The 17,505-nt window shown below is 36.8% G+C and overlaps 1 protein-coding gene across 10 annotated transcripts in view; it reads left to right on the forward strand.

Moving 5' to 3' along the window:
* The window catches only part of SREK1 (splicing regulatory glutamic acid and lysine rich protein 1), a 43,368-nt gene that overhangs the window by 20,443 nt on the left and 5,420 nt on the right, over positions 1-17,505 (forward strand). For 5 of the 10 annotated variants that reach the window (XM_021077031.1, XM_021077027.1, XM_021077032.1 and 2 more), the window contains 8 exons: positions 1,074-1,238; positions 1,380-1,558; positions 3,028-3,158; positions 4,017-4,131; positions 9,589-9,708; positions 10,075-10,455; positions 14,972-15,067; positions 17,289-17,433. In XM_021077031.1, the coding sequence (XP_020932690.1) occupies positions 1,074-1,238; positions 1,380-1,558; positions 3,028-3,158; positions 4,017-4,131; positions 9,589-9,708; positions 10,075-10,455; positions 14,972-15,067; positions 17,289-17,433 (1,332 nt within the window). Of the gene's footprint in view, positions 1-1,073; positions 1,239-1,379; positions 1,559-3,027; positions 3,159-3,828; positions 4,132-9,588; positions 9,709-10,074; positions 10,456-14,971; positions 15,068-15,107; positions 15,442-17,288; positions 17,434-17,505 lie in introns of those variants that run through there. The other 5 variants (XR_002339775.1, XR_002339776.1, XM_021077029.1 and 2 more) reach the window with 4 other exon arrangements.

Below are 17,505 nucleotides of genomic sequence, written 5' to 3' on the forward strand. Positions count from 1 at the left end.
ACACAAATAGGATGATGAAAAAATTGAGTTGCTTGGTAGGTACATTCCCAGATTGAGTTTAAGCAAAGCAGTACTCTGCTGCCTTGTTTTAGCGCTAATGCTTGTAAATAACTTTTTTGTATGTGTAGTTTGTTTAGTATCATGTTTTTCAGCACATGTTTTGTGCTTTTTGTTGGTGATTTTGCTGTTTAAAATGGCCCCCAGGCATAGTGCTAAAGTTCTCTCTAGTGTACCTAAGTGCTAGAAGACTGTGAGGTGCCTTACAGAGGAAATACTTGTGTAAGGTTTGTTCAGGCATGAGTTGATAATGCTGCTGGCCATGACTTTAATGTTAATGAACTCGGAGTTCCTATTTTGGCTCAGCAGGTTAAGAACCCAACATAGTGTCTGTGAAGATGGGGGTTCAGTCCCTGCCCTCGCTCAGTGGGTTTAGGATCCAGCATTGTTGCAAGCTGTGATGTAGGTCACAGATGTGCCTGGGATCCACTTTTGCTGTAGCTGTGGTGTAGGCCGGCAGCTGCACCTCTGATTTCACCCCTAGCCTGGGAACTTCATATGCTGCCACTGTGGCTGTAAAAAGAAAAAAATAAAATAATGTTAGTGAATCAATAATATATTTATATATAAAATAAGGTATCTTTATGCAGAAACACGTAAATGCATGTATTTTTTACTTGATGAAAATATGACAAGAGGCTCACAGGAACCTAGCTGTGTGTTTTACGTAGGAAAAGTGATTCCGTATTTAGTAACTCAGTCTTCTTTGCAAACATTATAGGACATAGGTGCAGTGAATAGTGAGAATTGACTGTTTTCAGTGTCAAGTTTAGATGTAATTAAAATACCCACGTAGTTAAGAAATATGTTGTATTTCTGATTACATTGAAAACTATTATGACCTCACTCTGAATAATTCAGATATGTCCCTGGCCTAAAGTTAGGAGTCCCTAGTCTCTTCCCATTCTTTTACTTAGTTGATCAATTCTTTTCGAGCTTAGAGTGGTGATTTTTGATACTAATAGAAAATAAATGCTTTTTTTAAAATTTATTTTTTATATTTTATTTTTTTATAGCTGGGTGTTTCCCTTAGCAGTTTGGGAGCTATACCAGCAGCAGCACTAGACCCCAACATTGCAACACTTGGAGAGATACCACAGCCACCACTTATGGGAAATGTGGATCCTTCCAAAATTGATGAAATTAGGAGAACTGTCTATGTTGGCAATTTGAATTCCCAGGTAACTAACTAGTTTAAGAAGAAATTGAGTGGTAGGACCTCTTACGCTTTTCTCTTCCTTATAAATCGTATCAGTTGATAAAGTTTACCTGATATTTTTAAGAAGGGTGTACTTTATTAAAGTGTTACTTTCTTTCTTTAGACAACCACAGCTGATCAACTACTTGAATTTTTTAAACAAGTTGGAGAAGTGAAGTTTGTGCGGATGGCAGGTGATGAGACTCAGCCGACTCGGTTTGCTTTTGTGGAATTTGCAGACCAAAATTCTGTACCAAGGGCCCTTGCTTTTAATGGAGTTATGTTTGGAGACAGGCCACTGAAGTAAGAAACCCTAAACAAAGAAATTTTAATGATTTTGAAAAAATTTAAAGTGTTTGTGATGTGACTGAGGTTTTTTTTTCCTCGTTTTGATAGTAATTGACAATTTGTGAAAAGGCTTTGTGTTAAGTATAAATGAGACATGAGATACATACTCTTAGCATTTAAATTAAAGTTGCATTTGAAATCTGTTTTTTATTTCATAAGGTCTAATTTAATGATAACATTTGTATACCATACGTTTCAATCGTAGGTATTTTTCCGTAAACTTTTAACAAGTCAGGGTGGTTTTGCATTATTACATTAGACTAATGGACAGTTTATCATATGGGTTGAACCTATAGTGATAAAGTAATAATAATTTGGGTAAACCTAAAATCTCAGGGAGAAAATAATAAGTACCCAGAAATGTAAATCATACATTTTAAGTTTTAAGGTTTGCTCACATCCTTGTCTGCAAAATGGAAAATTGATAGGGCCTTCTTAAAACCAGAAATTTTATTTGATGCAGAATATTGAGTCAATAGTTTTATCTGAATTCTATAGATAATTTCCTTAGTGACATAGTTTAATCAAGATTCTGCTATTAGGAGTTCCCCTCATGGCGCAGTGGAAACGAATCCAACTATGAACCATGTGGTTTCGAGTTGGATCCCTGGCCTCACTCAGTGGGTTAAGGATCCGGCGTTGCCATGAGCTGTGGTGTAGGTCACAGACATGGCTCGGATCTGGTGTTGCTGCGGCTGTGGCTGGCAGCTATAGCTCTGATTAGACCCCTAGCCTGGGAACCTCCATATGCCGCAGATGCGGACCTAAAGGACAGAAGACAAAAAAAATAAATAAATAAAGATTCTGCTCTTAAAGAATAAGTAATGTTTCTTAGTGGGTGCTTGTCTTTTCACTGTAGGAGGGGTATAGTGAGACACACCCAATTCATTTATGTGTACCAGAACAACCACTCTTGCCCATAAGGGAAGAGTTTTATCAAATGTCTCCCACATTTGAATCTCTCTGACTTAATGGGCCAGGGTTGAGTAAAATGGTGTACATGATATCTGTTTATCATGGGGAACCTATCTGTGTTCCACTTCATCTTCCCAGGGTGCAGAGGTTGTCAACCAAAACTTTGTATTCTAAGAATAGAAATGATTCATTTTAATATTGGTGTTAACTATTTTAATTTCTTATAATTCTAAGCTGCGTAGAAAAGCCCTTGTCCTGGTCTATTCAAGTAATTAAAGAAGTTACCCAGGGTTCAGTTTTTTTCCTCCCTTGCTTTTGCCCTTGTTAGCAGGTGGAAATGAGGTTAATCATGGTTTTGAGGGTGGTTTTGGTTATTCTGTATTTAGCTATATTCTTAATGTGCTTTTGAGATGTCCTCAGATTTGTAAATATGTGTATCATATAAACATTTGTTTCATATTTTGTAAAATATTTTGTGTATTTGTGATATGCTAATATTTTTAATTTAGAATAAATCACTCCAACAATGCAATAGTAAAACCCCCTGAGATGACACCTCAGGCTGCAGCTAAGGAGTTAGAAGAAGTAATGAAGCGAGTACGAGAGGCTCAGTCCTTTATCTCAGCAGCTATCGAACCAGGTAAGGCCATAGCATTGTTACACAGGTCATAGCTGAAGATCATAGACTCTTAGAATTGGAAGGAATTTTAGAAATTATATGTTCAGTCCCTTCTTTTTACAAATGCGAAGACTGAAACTCAAAGAGTAAGTGACTTAACTAGAGTCAAAGGTTGAAGAAGTATTTAGCACAAATGCCTTTTTCCATTATATTGAGTTTGAGGTACATTAGCTTGAGTTAATCAGTTCTTTATATTCTAAGGCAGAATCGTTGCGCAGAACTGATTTGCTTAAAGCAAGGTATAAATGTTATTGTGAGGCGAAAAGCAATAAACGTTATGATTAAGCAGTTTCACTTTTCCTTCAAAGGTTTCATTTTGAAAATAGAAAAGAGTCCATGATTTAGGAAAAATACAGAGACTCTTTTTAGTAAAAGAAACACCTATTCAAGCTTTTGTGTTGCTAATTAAAATTAAAAATTCAACCTAAAAATGTCTAGATGGTTTACATTTGAGCAAATTTTCTAAATTAGCACTCAGAATTTACCCTTCAATTCTAGGAAAATAAATGGAGAAAGGATTTAAAAATCAGTGTCATAGGAATTACAGACATGTTATAATCGTACATTATGGCAGCAACAAAATACTACGAACAGCTGTTTATAATCATCTGGTTTATATGTACTGCTGCAGGGTGGCTGCACTCAACGAGTTTATGCAATGACTTTCTTGGATGTTTCTGAAGGATAATTGCACAGGAGGAGGATGTACAGAGAGTAGGCCCCTTGCACTATATGTGGTACATTCCACTTGTGCCTGATTATTAACTGGGATCTTTAATTGTTCTGAGCTTACACTGCAAAGTGGTTTTTTCCTCCCAGAGTCTGGAAAGAGCAATGAAAGAAAAGGCGGTCGATCTCGTTCCCACACTCGTTCAAAATCCAGGTCTAGCTCAAAATCCCGTTCTAGAAGGAAAAGATCACAGTCAAAACACAGGTAAGAATTTCTGCTGCCATATTTAAACTTTTTTGGTTTTGTGTTTACAGGGATTAAGATTTTCTTAGTCTTTAAGTATCAGGATTTAGAAATTTGGTGTTTTCCAGGAAGTATGGTTACTGTTAAATACTACTTTATGATACTATATTAACATAAGAGTGACATTTTATCTAGTATATAATTTTTAAACTCAACATATTTTTAGTAATTGGTTTTCTAAAGATGTTCTGTTCTTGATTTTTCTATGAGTAAACTAGTCTCTATATAGAAATGGCAGAAGCTTTTCATTCTTCCTATTGGGAAAAGGGAACACGTCATGCTGAAAATATTTCTGACATAGCAGCTTTTTTGTTTTTTCCTTCCTCCATTTCCTTCAAGGTCTGGAGAATGCCACCCCAGATCCTGATTTCATGTAGTTACATATCTCCAGTTCTGTGTGTCAAATGGGGTACTTTTAAGTCTTTGTACTCTTGGTGGTAAGAGCCTCTGCCACCCACATTGGGACCTGAAACACAGGAGTAACCTTTGGCTTCAGCTGCAACTATTGTATTGTGCTTAAGCTCTGTTTCTGTTCTGTCTGTATTATGTGCATGGCTCATAGTTCTGTCATTTTAGTGTCTTTAAAAAAAAATCCGATGTAGTTGGTGCCAAGGGGATCTCAAAATATAAACTTGCGACACCATCTTGATTGGAAGTACCCCTAAATCATGTCTAAAATGAGAAGTTTTATTGTCCTTTTTAGGATGAGGAGGGAGCTGTTATTGAAATGTGAAAGATGTGTTTAGTGGATCCTAACTTCATGTTAATGTACATACATATTCATACTTCTAAAGAGAAGAGGTAGAGAAAAGTGTGTATGTGCATATGTGCATGTTGTTGGGAATATTAGAGAAAGGAGGAGGATTTGAAGGGGAGGGGGAATAAAAGGAACCAGTATGCTGTATGTTGAACCTCATCGGTAAGCTGATTAAGGAGATAGAGTCAATGAGGAAATTTTGATGTTCTTTTATTTATTTGTTCTTTATGGCCATAGTTGTGGTATATGTGAATTCCTGAGCCAGGGATTGAATCGGAGCCACAGCTTCACCTTGTGCTACAATGCTGGATCCTTTAACCCACTGCACTGGGGTGGGATGGAATACCAGTAGCAACCCGAGCTGTCACAGTCAGATTCTTAACCCACTGCACTACATGGGAACTCTGAAAAGATGACATTATTAAATAGACCGTAGTAAACTATACTTTTAGCCCTGTGCCAGCGTATACTTCTCTGTTGTTATTAGCTTGCCAGACTTCTTTCGGATTATGGTTTTACTTTCTGTCTCCATCTAAGACCTTAGAGTGAGGCAAACTAAGGTCTGAGAGAATAAAGTTGTTTCATGTACAAGGGATAAAGCAGTGCAGTGGAAGCCAGAACTGGAGAAGGAAAGTGGAATAGAATCAGTGGTGCTAGACTATGGATATTTCAGTAGGTCAGTAGGGTGGTGGAGATCAAAAAAATATAGAATTGAGGTGAAGAGTAGTAATTTTTCTGAGAAAGAAAAAGACCAATGATTTGAATCTCATTTTGTGTTGTTATAAACAAGAGCCATGCTCCAAATCTAATACCTTGCTGTTTTCTAAAGCTGGGAAAAAAGCGACACTTGATCAACACCATCGTTTCCTTGATAATTTCTTTGAAGCTTTCTCCATTGGAGCAAGTAATTTAACTGTATACCTTAAGGTTTTACTCTTACCATTTTAAGTACATTTGGGTATTTTCCCCTTCTAAGGGTTCGTGGGGGAAGAGTTATTCAGTCTGAAATGAAATTTGTTATTCATAGGAATGATTTCATAGAGGTCTGTCTAATCATGTAGCAGAAATTAATTGTTCTTGATGCCTGCACACAGTCGTACCTTGTTTATTGCACTCTGCTTTATTTTGCTTCAAAGATACTGTGGTTTTTAACAAATTGAAAGTTTGTGGCAATCCTGCATTGTCAGGTGATGGCTGGCATTTTTTAGCAGTAAGGTCCCCCACCTCCCACTTTTTCTGTTTTGGCCACACTTGTGGCATATGGGAATTTCTGGGCCAAGGATCAAATTTGAACTATAACTGTGACCTGTGCCACAGCTATGGCAATGCTGGATCCTTAACCCACTGTGCTGGGCCAGGGGTCAAACCTGCACCACTGCAGAGAGAACTTAACCTGCTGTGCCACAGTGAGAACTCCAGTGATAAAGTATTTTTAAATAAGGTATGTATGTATGTATATATTTTTAAGACATAATGCTAGTGCACACTTAATACACTTAGTAGACTGTAGTATAACTATAAATTGTACATACACCGGAAAGCCGAAAAATTCCCATGACTCACTTCATTATGGTGTTCCCTTTGTTGCGGTGATTTGGAACTGAACCCACAGTATCTCTGAGGTATGCGTGTTTCCTATTTCGGCAGTATGTACATGGTGTAGAAGCACAAGAAGCTTTACTAAGTTCATAAAGAAATAAAGAGGAGGAGTTCTGTTGAAAAGAAAAAAATTCCTTACCCAAAACATTGACTTCAGGAACTCCCCCCCCCACCCCCACTAGAAGATGACAGGCATTTCTTGGTTTCCCTTCTTATGGTGGGATTGGATACCCTTAGCTCTGACTATGACCTACTAGACCTAGTAGCAGTGTGGGTTGCTAGAGCCCTTGTTCTTGAAGGCCTGCCTTCTTCTGCCTCCTTAGTGTTCTCAGGTATTTGTAGAACCTTTCCCTGTTCCTTCCTTTTATATAGATGGGAGGAAGGGTTTATTTGTCACTACGAACTTGACTAGGACTGGAAAGATGTGTTTCCACTCTGTCCACTTTTTTGAGTGGGGGGCACCCATGGCATGCGGAAGTTCCCAGGCCAGGGATTGAACCTGCATCAGAGGGTGACCCAAGCCTTAACCCACTGTGCCCCAAGATAACTCCTGTCCAAATTTGTGTTTTGTTTTGTTTTTTTCATAGGGACAGTGTTAGAAAAAGTGGGTACAAGTACTCTAATCATTATAAAGTTAGGTAATCTTTACAGACCAGCATAGGAACTATAAGACATTTTATAATATTTTAATGGGAAACAACTGACTTAGAAATGAACTTTGATGCAGCATTATGGTAAGTTGTCCTTTATTCACAGTTTAATTTATAATTGCAGTTTTGTACATGTGCTAAAATGAGCACTGCTAACAGTAAGTCAGATCTTTATCTTTGATTGGATTAGATTTGCTCTTGCCTTAAAGCTTTTAGCATTCCTGATCAGAGAATTTGTAGGCAACTAGTGGGTGAGATAAACATGAAATATTTAATGTCAAAATTGAAATACAATCATTACTCTTGGGTAGTGACTTTCAAACTTTGAGGACTGACAGGATAAGATGGGAAGCCAAATGATAAGTGTTTTTTTTAATTATTAACTTTCATTCGTTAAGGTGTTTCTTAATTAAGATTGGAAAGCACTGAATGAAGAAAATGAAATTATTGTTTATATTTTTAGCAAGGTTAACTAGAGTAGAAATCTTTATTAAGTATGTAGAAGCAAATGTTCTTTAAGATACTACCTTCATGTGGATATCTGTAAATGGATTAAAAATGTTATAAATTTTGCCTTAATGCCTACTACTTAATCCTTATATCTCTTAGGTTATTAGTGATAAAGATTTCAATAAACTGAATTATCCTCTTGGATAAAAATGTATGAAGATAAATGTATAATTTTAAAAGACATATAATGAGTGGTTCAGTTGAAAATTAATTATTGGGAAACAAATTTTAACTAACTGAAAAATATGTTTTCAGAACCAAATTTCATTAATTGAGAATTGGAGATTTTTCTGGTTCTCATAGCATATGACAAACGTTTAACTATGTATTTCTTTTTTTATAGATATTTGGTTTTAACTTAATTCATGAAAATATTATCAGGATGAGTTTTAATTGTATAAGGCATATCCAACCTCCTTGAAATAAACAAAATGTAATTTAACGTTTTCATTTATATTGTTAATAATGATAATGATTCAGATATTGAAGGTTTAAAGAGTTTTAAGCATTTACTCTGTACCAGAGACTGTTAGGCAGTTTTCCATGTTTCGTCTGTTTTAATCCTCATGACAGCCCTAGGTGATGTAGGTATGATTCTTACTCCAATTTATAGATGAAGAAACTCAGGTTTGGAGAGGTTAAGTGATTAGCCAGAGTTCTCATGGCTAGTGTGTGGCAGAACTCAATGACCCTAGAGTTGGTGCATTCAATTTTGTTATATTTTATTAACAGTTCCTAGGATATGTCATTACGGAAAACTGACATTATATAAGCTATTATTTTAGTGGGGAAGAGGACTCTAGAAAATTTCAGAATTGGAGTAACAGTTGTTTTTACTGCAAAAATTCTAGTTTTATTACTGGTTTCTCTCTCTCTCATTTTTTTTTTTTTTTTTTTTTTTTTTTTTTTTTTTGCTTTGCTTTTTAGGGCTGCATCCATGGCATATGTAAGGTCCAAGGCTAGGGACAAATAAGAGCTGCAGCTGCCAGTTTCTGCCGTAGTCAGAGCAACACAGGAACCGAGCTGCGTCTGCAACCTACACCACAGCTCACGGCAATGCCGGATCCTTAACCCACTGAGCAAGGCCAGGGATCGAACCTGCATTCTCATGGATACTAGCTGAATTTGTTTGCACTGCATATACAACAGGACCTTTTACTGGTTTCTTTAATAGCTATGTTTATGTAATTATAAAATCAAGGCCTTGATTTTATTGAGCTTTAATTCATGAGTAAGGTGTTTGGTTTTCTGTCACACTGGCATGGTCATTAGTACTTTGCTTCCTTGTACATTCTTCTTAATGTGTATTATGACGAACAGCCCACAGCTGTTCATAGAAACCATTGACCATAAAACCACTATAAGTTATAACCACAAGCAGTCGTATTACATGCAGGTTAAGAGTTAAAGACAACATATGGTGTGAAAACTTGGGCTGTAGGAGGAGTTTTCTTTACTAATTGAGGCATGTAATTCTTAGCAAAAGAAAGCCACAGCTGAAAATAGCAACTTTAAGTATGACATAGGAAATAAATTCTTGCTCTGTTCTGTCTTTGTGTTTTGGGCAATGAACTGTCTGGTAAAGTATCAAATAAATTTATGTCAGATCATTTAACTGAAGCAGTACATAATAGTTTAAAAATACTGATAAATATTGTCTGGATGGTTTTAAAATTCTCTTATTTGAAAGCTCTTAAATTATTTTTTTTGCCATGCCCATGGAACACCAAAGTTCCTGCTCCAGGGATTGAATCCTTGCCAAAGCAGTGATCGAAGCCACAGCAGTGGTAACACCAGATCCTTATCGTGCTGAGCCACCAGGGAACTCTAGAAAGATTAAATTTTTAAAATTTGAAATTCTAAGAATAAATTTTGACATTCTAACAACTTGTATTTCTTTAGGAGTAGATCTCATAATAGATCACGTTCAAGACAAAAAGATAGACGTAGATCTAAGAGCCCCCATAAAAAACGTTCTAAATCAAGAGAAAGAAGGAAGTCAAGGAGTCGTTCGCGTTCACGGTGAGTGTTTTGAAAATTAAGGGTAGCTTTTTTCATGGCTTCATTTGTTAAAAAATTTGTTTTAATTTTTAGTCAGAGAACTTAAATGTTTTCTGATAGTTTTAGTAGTGATTAATATTGATTGCCATTGATTGCGTTTCATGGTCAATATGACTCATGAGGTTTCCAGACTATTTAATTCGGCCTGGTAATTGTTTGATTCAATTAGCAGTGTTATGTACACATAAGTTATATAGGAATTTATAAGTAATGTGTTTTAGTTATTACAAATTGTGTTGCTAATTGTTGAGGAAAGAAAAGGAGGTCCTTTTTAGGGTGTTGGATTATTTTAATTGTGAATTTATTTATTTATTTTTGTTTTTAAAGGGACAAAAGAAAAGACACCCGAGAAAAAATCAAGGAAAAGGAAAGAGTGAAAGAAAAAGATAGAGAAAAGGAAAGGGAAAAAGAGAGAGACAGGGAAAAGGAACGTGAAAAAGAAAAGGAACGGGGTAAAAACAAAGATAAAGACCGGGATAAAGAACGGGAAAAGGACCGAGATAAAGACAAGGAGAAGGACAGAGACAGAGAGCGGGAAAAAGAACATGAAAAGGAACGAGACAAAGAGAAGGAGAAAGAACAGGACAAAGAAAAGGAACGAGAAAAGGACAGATCTAAAGAGATAGATGAGAAGAGAAAGAAGGATAAAAAGTCCAGAACACCACCCAGAAGTTACAATGCATCAAGAAGATCTCGTAGTTCCAGCAGGTTTGATAATGCTTTTTACCAGAGGTTTACTGATAACAAATGAAAACGTGATTTTAAGTGAAATCAGTACAGTAATATCAGAACATTTCCCTCTGATGGTAAACATTTCTCTAGTAGAGGGATTGCTGCAGTGTTGAATCTATGAGGATGAAATAATATTGGGGCAAAATTACTGAAAGGTTAATAGTCCTTGTAACCCCCTGTTTTAACCTGGCATTGGTGCCAGGCACTGCTGTTGCTGCTGCTTAATTATTTTCTTGGAGGGTGGGCTTACACGGGTACGGTTTTGGTTTTTAATGTAGAAAAATTGGTCTTTCAGGCTTCTTTATTTCTTTGGAATAAAGTTTTTTTGTTTTGTTTTGTTTTTTGTGGGTTTTTTTTGTCTTTTTTAGGGCCACACCGCTGGCATATGGAAGTTCCCAGGCTAGGGGTTGAATCGAAGTTGTAGCCCCTGGCCTACACCACAGCTACAGCAATGCAGGATCCCAGCTGTGTCTGCGACCTACACCACATCTCACTGTAACGCCGGATCCTTAACCCACTGAGCAAGGCCAGGGATCGAACTTGCATTCTCATGGATACCAGTCGGGTTCGTTAACCATTGAGCCACAACAGGAATTCCCTGATGTAAATTTTAATATGTACAGTTGATTTCTAAAGTTGGAGTCTTAGTCCTTTTTGTTATCTTAGTTTTTTGTGGTTTTTTTTTTTTTTTTTTTTTTGTTTGTTTTAATGGTTGTACCCATAAGATATGAGGTCACCAGGGGTCTGAATCCAAGACACAGCTGTGACCTTTGCCATAGCTGTGTAATACCAGATCCACTGGGTTGAAGATCTGAACCCGGGCCTTCACAGTGACCTGAGCTGCTGCAGTCAGATTCTTAACCCATTGTGCTACAGTGGGAACTCCCATCTAAGTTCATTTTTACTGATCTGTTTTGTTGGATGCATGACATTTAGATTTTGATTTTCATATATTTGTTCATTTTAAGAATTTGCTTTTTTCTTAGGACTGTTAATAGGTACACTGCCACCAGGTGGCAGTTGGTTGCCATAATAACAGCAGCAATGTGAGGCCCTTTCTTAATTCAGGATTATCTAAAGCTGCATCCATTGCTCCACATGATATTGTGACTATAAATAAATGGAATTTCCAAAGTTGTGTTAAACTATATCTTAAAATTACTTTAAAAATATATTTTAGGTAGTTCCTGTCGTGGCACAGTGGTTAATGAATCCGACTAGGAATGATGAGGTGGCAGGTTTGAACCTGGCCTTGCTCAGTGGGTTAAGGATCCGGTGTTCTGTGAACTGTGGTGTAGGTTGCAGACATGGCTCGGATCCCACGTTGCTGTGGTTCTGGCATAGGCTGGTGGCTACAGCTCTAATTTGACCCCTAGCCTGGAAACCTCCATATGCCGTAGGTGTGGCCCTAAAAAAACAAAAAGACGAAGAAAAAAGTATAATAGTATAGTAGCTCAGCTCTTTTTCTTTTCTTTTCTTTTCTTTTCTTTTTTTTTTTTTTTTTTAAGAGATTGTTTAAGGACTCTAAACAGTACTTGATACTGGCTTTTGAAAAATACCTCAGAAGTATAAAGTTGAAAGCAGCAGTATAGGTTAAAATTGCCCTTCAAATCAACAAATCATTGCCATATTTCAGCACATTGAACCAAAACCTGCAGAATTTTAATTCATTTGGTATGGATATCAGCTGTGGACTGTATCTTGACTGCACAGTTATTTTGCTCTTGGGTTTCACACATTGCTTTGTGTTTATGTGATCATTTAGACATTCCCTTCACAGCAGCAAATGTTTTGATTCCTTCTGAATTCAGTTGAATTTACTTTTTCTGATGACTTCAAAATGTTTAATTTTTTTTCATGGACCATTTTAAGTAAGTTTCGATGTTTGGGTTCACTTCCTAGTTCTTAAATAACGTCTGGGACCTGGAGAATATAGCTGACCAGTATTCGTTCCTAAAGGTTCAGAAGTTTGGAATGTGTCATGCTCTCAGAAGAGTTTAGTGAAGAGTTAACAATTTCTCATCTTTTAGCATTTTTCTTCCTTTGATGTGCTCTGATTTGTTTGATGAATGGGTAACATTTTAACTGCTCAGAAAAATAGTCTATTTAATATTTTTATTTCCACCATTGTCTTCTAAGATATATTTTTAAAGAAAAATTTTGATATTTAAAAACTTTTAATGCTTGAAATTACTGTAAATAAGAATGAGACCAAGAAAGGGAAGGAGAAAATATTTATTGAGCACCTACTACTAAGTACCAGACACTAGGCTTGGCACTTTACAGGTATTATCCTAAATCCTCATAACAGCTCTACAAGGCTTATTATCTCCTTTTTCTATTGGGAAAAAAACTGACACTTAGATTAAGTAATATGACCCCAGTCATGCAGCTGGTAAGATGTGGAACTAAAATTTAAATATATCAGTCTAACCAACTCCAGTTCTGCATACTAGAGCTGACAGCTTTTTTCTTTGCTTTTATTAACATAGAGTTGATTTACAATGCTGTGTCAGTTTCTGCTGCACAGCGAAGTGACCCAGTCGTACATATATATAGATTCTTTTTCTCATATCACCCCTCATCATGTTCTATCCCAAGAGATTGGACGCTGTTCCCTATGCTATACAGTAGGAGACAGCTTGTTTCTCATCTGACATTCTGGGTTGTTGTCTATCCAGCCTTGGCTCTTCTTATCCCTAACTGGTAGTTATTACCTATTCACCTAGCACTTCCAGAACATACAAGTAAAGAGTTACGCTGATTTAGATGGTGCCATTTTGTGGAATCTTAAAGTCCGGGATACACTGACATACTCAGGTTGTGACAAAAGTACCTCTGGTTCTTGTGCCAGGTAGGGGAGTGCTGCTGCAGAATGACGCCGATTAAATGGAATATCGTTATCTAATTCCTGTAGTGGGAAGTATAATTTTGGGGTGACTTGAAAATAAAATTGAGTAATGGAAGAGAAGGTTAGATAAAGTTGGAATTGATTTATTTGTGTTCTCACAGTTCTTGAGCTCTTTTGGTCTTAATGTCTTACTATCTTATGTGTACCACATAAGAGCATTGTCTAGGTTTTATTTTAAAGGTGAAGAACATACAGAAAATGTTTCATTGGCCTAGAATCAATTTACTGAGGTGATAAGGAGAACTTGAATTCTAGAGGATTGGGTCGTTTCAGCTGCATGGCCACTAGTTATAAGGCTCTTTGATAGATAGATCATTGGGTACATTAATCATTTAATAAATACAACCTTATACCCCCTCATGTGAATGATAGACATCCCGAAGTTCATTGTTTCTAAGTTGACCACCTTATGGAAGTAATTTATTGGAGTATGCATCTTTTGCTAGTATGTTAATAAGCAAACTAGTTTTTAATAATAATAAAACTGTTAATGTATTTAAAAAATATTTTTTACTTTGTCATGTTTAAAGCCCAGGTTTTAAGTGTAATTTCCTTTATGTCTAAGCAAATGCATGTTCAAATTTATTTATTCCTAATTTTTAAAATTATTTTAATTTTTTTTTTTTAAATTTTTTGCTTTTTAGGATTGCACCCAGGCGGCGCATGGAGGTTCCCAGGCTAGGGGTTTAATCAGAGCTATAGCTGCTGGCCTACACCCCAGCCACAGCAACATCAGATCCGAGCCATGTCTGTGACCTGAGTGAGGCCAGGGATCAAACCCACAACCTCATGGTTTCTACTTGGATTTGTTTCCACTGTGCCACAACTGGAACTCCTATTTATTCTTATTTTTAATTAATTAATTTTGGCTGCACCTGCAGCAGGCAGAAGTTCCTGGGCCAGGGATTGAACCTGTGCAATAGCAGTGACTTGAGCCATGGCAGTGACAATGCTGGATCCTTGACCACTAGGCCTATAGGGAATTGCTTCAGTTTTAAGTGAATAGAACAACAACAATAAAGTGGTAGGAGGTTGGGGTAAAAGCAATTTCTCTGTAAAATGAATTAATGTAAATACTTTTTTAGAGATTTTCTCAATACTTGGGTTTACACAGTTTACATTGTGCAAGTGTGCTTATCTTGCAGTTCTTGGAAAGGGCCTCCTCCCTTGGTACAAAGTAATCAGTAGTGGAGCAGCAAGGAGCTAGAGGCATAACAAAGGATCTGATAAACAAAACATGCTTTAGATCCCGAGGAAGGACATGTTTAACTTGAGAGAGAGTAGGAAACATCCATTAATATTAGTATTTTTTTTTTACTCAAGGAATTATTGTCCAAATCAGGTGCTAAGGAGGTCTTCTACCTAATATGAAATCCTTGAAGATATTTTCATTGGTCCATTTACAGTTCATAATTTAACCTTACTGAAATTAGTTGATAGAACATTTTCATCAAAGACATTAGTTTAGGTGGCCTCTAAATAATACTGTTCACTTGAGAGCATTATGGACCCTTTTGATTTTGTATATTTGAGGTATCTTTTATTTACTGTTTTTTTAAATGACATATTTTTGACTTTCAGGGAAAGGCGTAGAAGGAGGAGCAGGAGTTCTTCCAGATCGCCAAGAACATCAAAAACAATAAAAAGGAAATCTTCTAGGTCTCCATCCCCTAGGAGGTAGGTTGAAAGCACGTGCTTTCTGAAAGTGAGGAGGAAGCAGAAAGAAGTTTTTCTCCTATTTTTTTAAACTTTATGTTTTGAATGAGTAATATGTAAAACTATTTGCATTGTTTAAAAATCCAAAAAGTGTAAAAAGTTACACAGCAGTAGGTCTTAACTTACAGTCATGTGTCCATCTGGTCTGTCTCTTTAAGTAATGACTTCACTAGTTTTTTTTTTTTTTAATGTATCCTTCCAGTTTTGTGTATAGGTATAAATGAAATAAGGCAATTTTATTTTCATCTTTCTTTTGCAAAAGGTTGAGCAAAATATACACTGTTGGTGCCAGTTGCTGCTGTTTTGTAACTAACCAGGAGAACTTTATGTACTCATCAGAGAGTACTGTTTCATTCCTTTTTTTTTTTTTTTTTTTGTCTTTTTGCTATTTCTTTGGGCCGCTTCCGCGGCATATGGAGGTTCCCAGGCTAGGGGTCTAATCAGAGCTGTAGCCGCTGGCCTACACCAGAGCCACAGCAACACAGGATCCGAGCCGCGTCTGCAACCTACACCACAGCTCACGGCAACGCCGGATCGTTAACCCACTGAGCAAGGGCAGGGATCGAACCCGCAACCTCATGGTTCCTAGTCGGATTTGTTAACCACTGCGCCACGACAGGAACTCCTGTTTCATTCCTTTTTTACAACTGCGTGGACTTCCATTGTTGCAAAGTACCTTAGATTATGTAACCAGCCTGCAGTAGAATGAGTTTTCTTAACTTTTCTTGTATAAATTATAGAGGTCTGTAATGAATAACTTTGGACTTTTATAATTTTGTAATGTGCAAGTATGCAGGAAAAATTTCTACAAATGGTATTTTTGGGTCAGAGGATGAATGTATTTGTAATTTTGAGAGCGATTTCCTTCCCTCTTGTCCTTCAGAAGGATTGGCAGCAGGTTGCACTATAACCAGCTATGTATGAGAGTGCCTGTTTTCCTCTAGCTTACCAGAGTTACCAAAGTTGTGGATTTTTATGAGAAATGGTACTAGTACTTAGTAATTTTAGTTGCATTTCTCTTAAGAGTGAAGGTAACCATCTCTTCATATATTTGAAGGCCATTTGTTTCTTTTCCTGTGAATTGTATGTGTTGCCCATTTTTTATGGGGTCTGTTACTGTGTTTATTTTGTTTTTTGTTTGAGTCTTTTTCCTAAATGTTTTTATTTGTTTCCTTGGTCTTTTGTGTTTATTTTTAAACTATTCGTAAGAGAAAAAAAGCCCATACTACGGCTAATTATTTTGATTCCTTCCAATTTTAAGGATAGGTTATTTTTACAAATGGGACTTATTCATTCTGTCTTTTTTGCTTGCTCTTGAATTGGTGAGTGGGACTTTTTGTAATTGTGATTGAGAAGAGGATACATGGCACAACTGGTTATTGGAAGTTCCAGGTTTTTCTGGAAGTCATTTAGAGAGAGCCATATCCAGTTCTTTATCCTTTTCGTTCTTTTCTGCTTATACACTGTTGCTTTGAAAAGGTTGGTAAGAAAAATAGACGAATTTGTTTTGATTTATCCTAATTACAGTAAATAAGTCTTCAATGTTTCAAAACTAAGAAATTGATACTGCACAATCATGGGGGGGGTGGGTTTTTTGGGGGGTATTTTTTTGGTCTTTTTAGGGCTGTGTCCATGGCATATGGAGGCTCCCAGGCTAGGGATCGAATCTAGCTCTAGCTGCCAGCCTACACCACAGCTTATGGCAATGCCAGATCCTTAACGCACTGAGCGAGGTCAGGAATTGAATCTGTGTCTTCATGGATACCAGTCAGATTTGTTTCCACTGAGCCATAACACGAACTCCAAAATTGTGTTTTAAGCGAACACATAGTGGCCTCTGCAAAAATGACTTGTGTGTCTTTAAGAAATTAATTGGGGAATGGGGTGGTGTTAGATTGGTTACTTGGTCTACTGCATTATTGACAATGCTTATTTACAACGCATAAACGTTAGGTGAGAATATTTTGTCAACAATATAGTGGGGTGTTTAATTTTTTATTCTTTTATTTTTTGGCTATGCCTGAGGCACATAGTAGTTCCCTGGCCAGGGATTGAACCCAAAGCATAGCAGTGACCTGTGCCTCTGCAGTGACAGCACTGGATCCTTAACTTGCTGCACCACAAGGGAATGCCAAGAGTGTTTAATTTTTAGAAGCTTACTGATGTATTAATATTCTTATAGCAGAAATAAGAAGGATAAAAAGAGAGAAAAAGAAAGGGACCATATCAGTGAAAGGAGAGAGAGAGAACGTTCAACCTCTACAAGAAAGAGTTCTAATGACAGAGATGGGAAAGAAAAGGCGGAGAAGAACAGTACTTCACTGAAAGTAAGCACGTTGTTCAGAGTTTAGGCTTTGAATAATTAATATTTGACATTTCTTTTCTTTATTGAACAGTTG

The sequence above is a fragment of the Sus scrofa genome, chromosome 16 (genome assembly GCF_000003025.6).
Source record: "Sus scrofa isolate TJ Tabasco breed Duroc chromosome 16, Sscrofa11.1, whole genome shotgun sequence".
NCBI lineage: Eukaryota > Metazoa > Chordata > Mammalia > Artiodactyla > Suidae > Sus > Sus scrofa.